The sequence below is a fragment of the Doryrhamphus excisus genome, linkage group LG17 (assembly GCF_037039965.1).
Source record: "Doryrhamphus excisus strain RoL-2023G ecotype Guam linkage group LG17, RoL_Dexc_Guam_v1.1, whole genome shotgun sequence".
NCBI classification, from domain to species: domain Eukaryota; kingdom Metazoa; phylum Chordata; class Actinopteri; order Syngnathiformes; family Syngnathidae; genus Doryrhamphus; species Doryrhamphus excisus.
The window spans coordinates 1,175,355-1,187,464 of record NC_136373.1 but is presented as its reverse complement, the minus strand read 5'-3'; the positions used below and the strand labels follow the sequence as shown (position 1 = coordinate 1,187,464).

General features: G+C 39.3%; 1 protein-coding gene across 1 annotated transcript in view; it reads left to right on the top strand.

The window, feature by feature from the left end:
• LOC131137266 (chemokine-like protein TAFA-2) overlaps positions 1–12,110 on the top strand; it is a 62,364-nt gene that overhangs the window by 42,184 nt on the left and 8,070 nt on the right. The window contains exon 3 of the mRNA XM_058084988.2: positions 11,537–11,686. Coding sequence (XP_057940971.1) covers positions 11,537–11,686 — 150 coding nt within the window. The remainder of the gene's footprint in view (positions 1–11,536; positions 11,687–12,110) is intronic.

Genomic DNA, 12,110 nt, shown 5'->3' with positions numbered 1-12,110 from the left:
TCACATTTGAAGTCTTACGCGGTAATCAGGTTTTGATCTGACAAATCTTAAGTACGTTAAATCTTAAGTACGTCGGATAAAGCTTAAAAGTACTACAGCTGCTCAGACCAGCCGACTGTCACGACTGCCACAGATTGATTTGGCACTGGTTGATTAGTCATGCCTGGAAAGCGACGGTAAAGGCGACTGTTGTGGTACTGCATGTTCTTCCAAGAAAGTACAAGTTGGTCAGTTTTTGTCTTTGGCTTTAGATTTCTAACACCTCGGATGCTATACAATCGATTTTGGCTACTAAATGTTTTCTGATTATTGTCCTGCTTAACGATATCAATCAGTCATATTTACTAGCTATTAGAAAATTCTATCTACAGACGCAGATTGTTAGCAAACAGCTGAAAAACAAATGCTGAAGCAAACACAACAAAATGTTGGGTCATGAATTGCGGATTTGTGCCGATTCACTGTACGTTTACTCATACAAATACAATCTGTCTCAACTTTTTTTTCTTTTTTTACCCCTTTTCTAATTCCGTGATCTCAGTCCCGCTCAATTTCTCAGCGCTGCCCTCTAATTCCCAGTACTTCCATCCTCCTCTCTCCAACTTTTACTTTATTTCACAGCTATTAAACCAGGACATTTCAATCAGGTTGCACAGCGTGGGTTTCAGCAGGGGTAGGGGAGACCAAGAGTGAACGTTTTTTAATGTAGAAACTACATTTTTTTTTTTTTTTTTACCACTTCCCCTCCTCCGTGTCATCTCTCTTTTCTTGCACATCTGAACTCAACCTTGCTGCTTATTTGTTTATGAGTCTGTTCCTATTTTGTCTTCCTGAGGTGTTTGCCTTGCAGCAATGTTGTTTTTCTTACGTCTTTGTACAACAACTTCGGTGAAGGTATTTGAGTTTGCAGTTTGGCTTCTCTTTCGCTGTAACTTGAAACTATTGCACATAAATATTACATTTAAGAAGCATTTTGAGGCCAACACATTGGTAATGGTAATGGTAATGGTAATGGTAATGGTAATGGTAATGGTAATGGTAATGGTAATGGTTTTATTTCATTTGAACATGCATCAGATTCCAATTGAGTGCATCCATAATCAGTTCCCAGTTCCACATGTCCAAAAGGAGTAGGAAGAAGCAAAGCTTATTAAATCCTACCCCTCCATCTGGTACTTTTACAATCACTAACTGTTACATTTGTTCACTTCCTGCTTTCCTAATATAATTTAAGTTGTTTTTAATGTTTTAAAAATAAAAATTAATTTTTTATTATTTTTTTAAATTTTTTATTTTGGTATAGATCAGATTACAACTGAGTGCATCCCATAATCAGTTCCTAGTTCCACATGTCCAAAAGGAGTAGGAAGAAGCAAAGCTTATTAAATCCTACCCCTCCATCAGGTACTTTTACAGTCAATAACTGTTTCATTTGTTCACTTCCTGCTTTCCATAATACAGTTTGAGATTTTTTTTTTTAAATACTGTACCTCGTACCAAAGTACGAGGTGATATGACCATAACATTCTGTTGTTGATTCTTTGGAGATGAACATTACTCTATTTTCTAGTCTATAAGTCACAATTTATTTCATGGTTTGGCTGGTCCTGCTACTTGTACTCCGAAGCGTGTGCTGTCGCAATGCTACAAACAGGATGTTGCCACCTTCTTTGAAATACTAAAGCAACTGAGGTTTCTCATTTTGGAGATGGTATTTGAATGTATCACAGTCAGTATCTGAAGGCGTCAAAGACTAACTAAAGCTTCGTCACATGACTAAAAGCCAACATAATATCCGAATATTTCAACAGACAGAAAACAAAAATCAAATATATATATGGGAGTATCAAATATGGGACATTGAAGGGTGGAAAAAATACATTCATGGTCCAGATGTCTTCCAACGTTACTAGCGTTTGTCATAATCCGGGGTGCTTTTTAGCTAGTCGATACTTTTAAAATATCCACATTTACTTTAAGCGCCATATCAAAACCAAGCATATACAATTAATGCTACAAACACCTTGAATATGGAAGCATATCACAGCCTCTGAGTCCTTTTTGGCCCTGTTTCCTTCCGAATGAATTCTCGATTTGGCCTATTTTTCGATGCTGTCTCGTGAGACAGATGCTTGGAAAATAAGCACAAATTCCCTGTTGAATCATTAGGATATCCAAATCTTTTTTTTTTTTTTTTTTTACCAGGTATATGTTCAGATGAAATGAACTCTATTAAATGTATAACAATGTAATAACCTCACGATAAGCTCTTTCCATAATCACCTATGGCCTCTTTAATTATGTTCATGGTTCCCTCGATTGCAAACCGCTTTCTTTTATAGTTTTCCCAGAAGTGCTTGAAGCTGTGAATAATGAATGGGAAGCCTACTTATCCTATATGAAAGGCTCAAAATGTGGGAGCTCAAAACATGTGTGACCACACAGATGTCTTCCCGTTGTGTTCATGCAGATTTAATAGGCATTACATGCTGCAAACATGCATTGGATGGATGATAATAATAATAATAATAAACAGGAGTGTGGAGTGATTTTTGGTTGAAAACAAATTTTGCTTTATTCAAATTGAAATTTTTCTCACCACCTTATGTTTTATATTTGTAATATGAGGTTTCCAGCTATTTTTTTCATCTATTATGATCCCCAGAAATGTATTTTTTCCACCCTTTCAATGTCTACACCGTTTATTTGTTTGCTTGTGCGTATCTTTTCTACTGTTACCAAAGCTTAGCTTAGCTTAGCTTCAAGGACGATCTATGATTACCATCAAACCATCGTTTTAATATGACCATTTCATCTAAAAGCCAGTAGTATCATCCACAAATAATACCAACTTTAAATATTTCATCACTTTGCAGATGTCATTGATGTACAAGTTGAACAGTTTTGGTTCCAGTATTGACCCCTGTGGCACTCCACATGTAATATTTATTGCATTTTTGGAACCTGATTTTTGAAACCTGATTTTTGAAACCTGATTTTTGAAACCTGATTTTTGAAACCTGATTTTTGAAACCCGATTTTAGTTTTACTTAGCTTCAAGCACAATCTATTATTACCATCAAACCATCGTTTTAATATGACCATTTCATTCCATTGTGCTTCCTCCGGAACAAAGGCCAGTAATATCATCCACAAATAATACCAACTTTAAATATTTAATGACTTTGCAGATTGATGTACAAGTTGAACAGTTTTGGTTCCAGTATTGACCCCTGTGGCACTCCACATGTAATATTTATTGCATTTTTGAAAAATGATTTTTGAAACCTGATTTTTGAAACTTGATTTTAGTTTTACTTAGCTTCAAGCTCAATCTATTATTACCATCAAACCATCGTTTTGATATGACCATTTCATTCCATTGTGCTTCCTCTGGAACAAAAGCTAGTAGTATCATCCACAAATAATACCAACTTTAAATATTTCATGACTTTGCAGATGTCATTGATGTACAAGTTGAACAGTTTTGGTTCCGGTATTGACCCCTGTGGCACTCCACATGTAATATTTATTGCATTTTTGAAACCTGATTTTTGAAACCTGATTTTTGAAACCTGATTTTAGTTTTACTTAGCTACACCGTCTATTTCAGTTTGCTTGTACATATCTTTTTTTTACTGTTACCAAACATGATTTTAGTTTTATTTGTGTTCAAGGACAATCTATTATTATCATCAAACCATCGTTTTAATATGACCATTTCTGTCACGCCCTATGTGGGTTTCCAGGTGACAGTTTGTCTATGTTCTCTGTTTGGGCTATGGTTTACTTTTTGGACACTCCTATTTTGTATTGGACTTCCTGTTTTGCCTCCTCTGCCTTTGTTGCCATAGCCACCCACACCTGTCCCTAATTTGTCCCCTCTATTTAGTTCAGGTGTGTGCTTCTCGTTTTGTTGGATCATTGTTAGTTTGTCCGTCAGCCAGTTGAGTTGCTTTTTCCTGTTGCTGCTATTATTACACAAAATAAATATAATTTACCTGCAATTGGTCCTGCTCTCTGCATCCTGGGGTCGAACTTTAAAGCTCTCAAGCCGTACCGTGACAATTTCATTCCATTGTGCTTCCTCTGGAACAAAAGCCAGTAGTATCATCCACAAATAATACCAATTTTAAATATTTCATGACTTTGCAGATGTCATTGATGTACAAGTTGAACAGTTTTGGTTCCGGTATTGACCCCTGTGGTACTCCACATGTAATATGTATTGCATTTTTGAGGTTCTGAGGATATTTAGGTTCAAGGACAATCTATTATTTTCATCAAACCATCGTTTTAATATGACCATTTCATCTCTGACCTTTTTCATGATTTCTTATGTCCGGAACAACAGGGCCACTGTTGATGTCATAGCCTTCCAGCTCAAAGTCCATGCCCTCGTCGGCGGTCAGCCAAGTTTCCGAGATTGCGATGACTCTCAAGGGTTCCTTGAATAGATTCAAATATTGTTTGATGTTGTCATAATTTGCGTACATACGTGCTACTGCAATAATTTGATCAACAGTCTTCACTCTATATAATGTTAATACGGCAAACAAAGTGCAGCACAGCGCTGTGCTTTCCAGCGTTTGCGTGCACAATGGCGAGGAGCTCCAGTATTCTTAACAGCAGCTCTGGGAGTCGTGCGCTGATGGATGGCGTGCTCTTTACTTTACTGATGTACTGTGATCAATGCCGATGCCGGGACGGAGATGGACAGCAAAGAGGAGGCGATGTGCTGCCTCTGCAGATCTCGCTCATTTTCTCACCATCTCTCGCTCTTCTAGTCTTTCCGATTTAATCCTCGCCGCTCGAATTGAGCTTCGCAGTCTGTTGAAGCGACTCCTATCCGCATATGCGGCACTCTTACTCTCGCCTTAACTCAAATGACACAGTGTTTCCATGCCGAGCATATGCTTTACAGGACAACTTTCAGCAGATTAATAGATTAGAGATGAAATACGGAAAGTTTAGCGTGTGAGAACATCCGTCTCTGCGTGTATTTATGAGCATCCTTTTTCAGCTCATTTATTAAAAAAAAAAAAAAACATCAACACACATCACATTTGTCTAGCTGTCAAGCACAGCCTCTCATGTTGCCTAAATGTGGTTAAGAGGCTTTTATTTTTAGTCTTTTGCTGTTGTGAGTTAAATAAAACAGCCGTAATGCAGCTTCACTAATCCTCTCACACTCAACTAATCCTTGCAGAACACCACTGTAAATACTCTTGTGGGCTGCATTAATGTACAAATCACTCAGTCCCTCGCTCGGCGTCGCTTATTTGGGTTCAGATTAATTGAAATTTCTCGTACGTATTTCTCATGTAATTTTTCATATGAAAGATAGGTCCCAGAAATAGGCTTGTGTACATTTGTGTGCAGCGCATAGCTGTAACTTGTTATTATTTTTTATTATTATTATTCTGTAACTCTCTTAGAGTTCATTGGAATTTCCAGTGTGTTTAATTAAATGAAAATATTAGCATGTCAACTGTGTTTGTTACACTTTTACACGATTTTTCAAAAATATATTAATTAAAAATGATGTTGTTTTAAAGAACAGCTCTTTTTTGCTTTGCAGTGGGGCGCTGCAATGATTTCAGCCTCCCTCTGGACTCTGTATTGATGTACAAATCACTCAGTCCCTTGCTCGGTGTTGCTTATTTTGGTTCAGATTAATTGAAATTTCTCATACGTATTTCTCATATAATTTTTCTTTTCATTTTTTATGAAAGATAGGTTCCAGAAATAGGCTTCCTCCGTGAGGATGTGTACATTTGTACACATTTGTTACACAGCTGTAACTTATTATTATTTTTGCTTCTGTAACTCTCTAAGAGTTATTTGGGATTTCCAGTGTGTTTAGTTAAATGAAAATGTTAGCATTTGGTACAATTTTACACAATTTTTCAAAAATGTATTAATTAAAAATGAGTATTAATTAAAAATGTATTAATTAAAAATGATGCTGTTTAAAAAAACAGCTCTTTTAAAGTTTACTCATAATGTATTGCTTCGCAGTGGGGCGCTGCAATGATTTCAGCCTCCCTCTGGACTCTTGTGGGCTGCATTAATGTACAGTGGTGGCTTATACTTGCTCACTGTGTTGTAGGTTGCTCTTCCATGTGTAGTTGCGGGCCGTAAAATATGACCTAGCGGGCTGAAAGTGGCCCGCGGGCCGTGAGTTTGAGACCCCTGCTGTAATTCGTCCATAAGCGTGAATATATAATTGCCCTGTTAAAAAGTAAGCGGTCATTCCGTGGAAAGAAAAATGCAGAGACTAGCAAGTGAACGATTTGAATGGCTATTCTTAGTCTAAGCGTGGAGGCCCCGCAGGCAGGCTGTGGCGGTTCGATGCCTTGCAGCGCCACTGTGGTGGTTCTTCAGTTGCCTTCCCACAGAGTTGCAAGGGAGGCTAATCAACCGCCGTCGCCGTCATCTGTCCTCCCTCTTCCCTTCTCGACTTTCTACCTCTGGCTCTGCCTCAGACTCACCAGGGCTACTCTTTCATTTGAGGGATGGTGCGAGAGACGGGGAGAGGCACAGGAGGAAACGAGTGGAAGGACATAATGATCTGTCCTGATGAATGCTGCTGGAGAGAAAGTGCTGATGCCGGGGAAGTGGGACTTTTTGAAATGATGGACCTAATGCGCCAATCACAGAGCTCATCAGGAGTCAATGAGGGTGACTTAAACGGCTTCGGCTTTTAATTACATTAATTAGGGATGAGCGAGTACACTATCTGTTCAACCATCTAAAGTATCCATATCTGTACTCGTAATGGGCGGGACACAAACCGGAGTTTTTTTTTTAAGCCTCATATTGACTTGGATTGATCAGCTATATCAGGGGTCTCAAACTCAATTTACCTGGGGGCCACTGGAGCTAGGGTCTGGGCGAGGCTGGGGAGCATCTAATTAAATTAAATTAAATTAAATTAAATTAAATTAAATTAAATTAAATTAAATTAAATTAAATTAAATTAAATTAAATTAAATTAAATTAAATTAAATTAAATTAAATTAAATTAAATTAAATTAAATTAAATTAAATTAAATTAAATTTAATTTAATTTAATTTAATTTAATTTAATTTAATTTAATTTAATTTTCATCTTATTTTGTGGAGAAAAATAAAAATGAAGATATTTGAGAACAGTGGAATGTTTTATCAGAGCTTTTCTTGTAGAAAATCGTAACCAAAGCAAAGTTTATTCATTTTTCTGTTTTTAATAAATGCGTTTTTTTTTGTTTTTTTTTGAAAATTAAATTAAATTTTAATTTAATTTAATTTAATTTAATTTAATTTAATTTAATTTAATTTAATTTAATTTAATTTAATTTAATTTAATTTAATTTAATTTAATTTAATTTAATTATGTCCTTAAACTATATTGGGAAAGCAGGAAGTGAACAAATGTAACACACCTCCTAATCAAAATTAATAGCTCAATAATTTTTGGCAAGCTCTGTGTGTTGATGCCCCCCCCCCAATCTAAATTAGCCAATTACACAGTTGTCTTTACATTGAAGAAAATTGGTGGGAAAAGCTTACAATAAGGTCGATTTCTGTTCCAGTAGATCCTGAAACTGTCATATTTTTGTTTGTGTTTCTATGTTATGTGTTTCTAACCATAACATAGATCTCCCTAAAAAAAACAACCAAAAAAAAGCATAATTAATCACTGCCATTAGTCGCCTTATAGATGTTTCTAGTTGCCAGTGACAATGTGTGCAGTGCAGCATACGGGTCCGTCCGAGCTTCCACGCAGAGTAAATAGCGAGTCGTAGCAAGCCTGATAGCAAGCCATTTATCTTGATCTGTGTAATGACACCTCCCTGACAGGATGACATAAACAACAACAATAACTCATTCACAGAGACACGGGCATACGCATTGTCACTGAGACAGTGTATATATATATATATATATATTTATATTTATACACACTCACACACACGGACACCTTTTAAAGTGAAATACGCAGTGCTTGACGTTTACAAGTGTTTGTCTTTTGACAGGGAGGGAATTTAGATGGACTGAAATGCTCATCAACATGCTCGTTATGCTGCCTCGCCGTTCCCTGGCAAAATACTGTAACCAAGACAATTGTTACATTTCTGTTTTTATTTTTTCAAAATGACACTCAAGAACAGGGGTCTCAAACACGCGGCCCGCGGGCCAAATGTGGCCCGCAGGACACCAGTTTGAGGCCCCCGCCTTGATATGAAAGTTTAATGTTTGATATGGATGCTGTATGGTATCATGTACCCAGAAAAAAATATTACGTTTGATTCATGTTCATGTTAAAGCTTAAATAACTGTTAATAGTTATCCTCCCTATCCATGTGGAAGTGGTAAGTTTTTGGCTATTTAAGTTGAAAGGAAATAACTTGAAGGCTACCGTTTAGGTCGCTAGCTCTCTAGTTTGCGAGTTAGCATGTGTCTCAAGACCCCGCAGTCGCGTAATATGTTGTAAATAAAAAGAGTATAAATGTGACTATAGTCGTGTTTTGTCATGTCTACAGGGCTCTAATAATGCTTTGTTCATTTTAATCTGAAAAAAATCATTTGTCTACCCACCAACTATATGTGCTTTCTTAAGTTTTTATTATTATTATTATATTTATTTATTACTGATTGATTGATTTTCTTTATTCTTGATTTGTTTATTTATTTTTCATCTTATTTTGTGCAGAAAAATAAAAATTCAGATATTTGAGAACAGTGGAATGTTTTATCAGAGCTTTTATTGTAGAAAATCGGAACAAAAGCACTGAAAAAGTGAAAGTGCATGAATAGATAATGACGCCGCCTATCCGAGATCACTTCCTGTCTATTGTGATAACTCGCAACTTCATCCCGCAGTCTCTCAACGTTATCTTCGACTTAGATTAAAACCTTCAAAGCAGACCAAAGTCTCTTGTTTGAGGGCAGCGGAGTGAAAAATCACGACGCAATCATCCCTTAGGAATTCATTAAAATGGAGATACTGTCGTGCCGGGTTTATAATCTGTTCAAGACTTGACTGCGATAAACAAAATTTCCATGATACAGGAATATTGTCCGTGGTTTGCAACGAAATGTCCTTTAGCTACAGAGTTAACCAGTTCAAATGTATTTGTTCTACACATAAGAAGCCAAAAATGTACCACTTCCACACTACATGGGAGGATAACTTTTTTTTTCACTTTATCAGACAGATCCTGTCTACCCTCATGATTGTTCAATGCCGGTTGCCTGATGGACAGTTGAGGGAAATTGAGGATCATGTGCCTGGTGATTCTTTTTGTTGAGAATATCAGAATCCACCTATTCGGAATTATTATTATTATATGGGCAACTGCTCATGTGGCTCTTTACTAGAACCACTATTGTTTGCCATTCACCACCACGACGACAAAACGAAAAATCACAAATTTGCATAATGCATAATTTGCATATACTTTATTTGCATGTAGCATCTCAAAATGTTATCCATTTCTATAAACATATTTTTGTTCCTGTGTACTATCCAGAATGTGAGAGGCTCCCGATGGTGGGAATGATTTTCAAAAGTGGTTTCCTACTGAGACCAGGACAGCTCTTTCTGAGTGTGCTTCTTATTCTAAAGCGCCCACGCAAACCAATCCGTCAGTCAGTAGCATGTGAATGGTAAATGTGAAACATACTGGAAATGTTGTGAAAACTTAATGGATAACAGCTTGCCTTCCTCTGAAAGAGAGGGAGAAACATCAACAAGAACTGAATGAAAACACATTATCAAACGTGTAAAAGATATCGAATTGATGGTCTGGGATGATGGATAACATTCCGCCCCCCTGCTGGGTAAGTACAGGACACAGCAGGGGCAAAATGAGGCTGGAGACTGATAAACGGAGTGAAAAGGACGGGTCGTTTATGAAATAGGACTACAAGATGAAACGTGGAGATGAGATGAAGTTCATATTTGATGAAATTGATAATGATCAATTTACGTTTGGACGCAGGTGTGGTATGTGTTGGACCCCAAAAGAACAGAGAGAGGTACAGGAAAAGTCTTAATAACCTTAATGCAGCAAACGCAAAGTAAAACTTTTTAGATTTTCCAGAATCTGCACCTATTCCAGCTGTATTTCCTTTCATTTGTGCTTCCTGCTAAAACGAGCAGTTTTAATTCCACTCCGCTGCGATTGGTCACATGCCCAAAGTGCTTCCTAACTATGAACCATATAAGGAAGTTCCCTCTGTGACATCACAAAGGGGCAGTTTAACCACTCCCTCTGAAACCGAGCGTTTTTAGGTTTTTGGGTCGGACCAACTGCAGTGATCGGACACACTGCCGTGGTCGAACCCACTGACGTGGTCGAACCCACTGCCGGGGTGGGACCCACTGCCGTGGTCGGACACACTGCCTTGGGTCAGACCCACTGCCTTGGTCGGACCCACTGCCGTGGTTGGACCCACTGCCGTGGTTGGACCCACTGCCTTGGTCAGACCCACTGCCGTGGTTGGACCCACTGCCTTGGTCAGACCCACTGCCGTGGTTGGACCCACTGCCTTGGTTGGACCCACTGCCGTGGTTGGACCCACTGCCTTGGTCGGACCCACTTCCTTGGTCGGACCCACTGCTGTGGTCGACCTGCCTTGGTCGGACCCACTGCCTTGGTCGGACCCGCTGCCGTGGTCGGACCCGCTGCCTTGGTCGGACCCACTGCCTTGGTCGGACCCACTGCCTTGGTCGGACCCAGTGCCTTGGTCGGACCCACTGCCGCGGTCAGACCCGGTGCCTTGGTTGGACCCAGTGCCTTGGTCGGACCCACTGCGGCGGTCGGACCCACTGCCGTGTTCGGATCCACTGCCTTGGTTCGACCACGTAGTTGGATCCGCTGTCTTGGTCGGACACTCTGGCGTGGTTGGACCCACTGCCGTGGTCGGACCCACTGCCGCGGTCGGACCCGGTGCCTTGGTTGGACTCGGTGCCTTGGTCGGACTCACTGCGGCGGTCGGACCCACTGCCGTGTTCGGATCCACTGCCTTGGTTCGACCACGTAGTCGGATCCGCTGCCTTGGTCGGACACTCTGGCGTGGTCGGACCCACTGCCGTGGTCGGCCATTATACACAATGAACTTTTAAACCTTAGTCGTTCCCAAATATTTCCTTCCCATCAGAGAAGACGACTCATTTGTATTTTAACTTTAGAAGACACAGGGCAGTTCTGGGGACAGTAAAAAAATTATTTAATTCCATTCATAATTAATTGCTAATTTTGTTGTCATTTAATTTGATAAAGGTCACATAGTAAACAGACGTGGTCCTACGGGTGCCATTTAATGTTTGGCTCTGGTGTGTGCAGAGAAAAAGGTCATTGCGGTCAGTGAAATTGTTCCTCTGTGGATTTTTAATGTGTGGATGTCATTCCAACTACATTCATATAGCAGTACGGTTATTTGATGTAATATTGTTTAAGGAAGTAATGGATCATCTTTACCACCTTCTCACCTCATTTTATGATATAACTGTTCACCATTACGTGTGTGTGTTTGTGTTCCACAGTGCACGTCAAGGCAGGCACGTGTGAGGTGATTGCCGCCCATCGCTGCTGCAACAAGAACAAGATCGAGGAAAGATCTCAGACTGTCAAATGTTCCTGCTTCCCCGGACAGGTTGCCGGCACCACTCGGGCCATGCCCTCTTGTGTTGATGGTACGTTCCACTGAGCGTCTATTCCCTCCATTAACAAAGGACGCTGATGAAAGAACACATTCGTGTCCCAACAAAAGCTTGAATGTCCTAAAGATTGGTTGACCTTCACGGTTTCGCTCCAACTCACCTGGGGCACACTTGTTCTCCCTGGAAGAACCTTTTTTCGATTGATTTTAGCTCCTTATCAGGGCATAAGCGTGCTTACCTGGCAACTTGAACAATTTGATTTAAATGGTCCGTCTGCTGAAACACCCACAATCCCAACGAGATCTGTTGTTTATTTTCCTCAAGTAATGACTTCACCATAATATACAAATCTGGGTCCTTCAGAGAGATGTTTAGATACCGGGCCCAATTTCCCCATCCACTGCCGGCCTGCAGTCCAACCCTTTGAGTACTTTGAGTACTTGAGTAGTTTATTTAT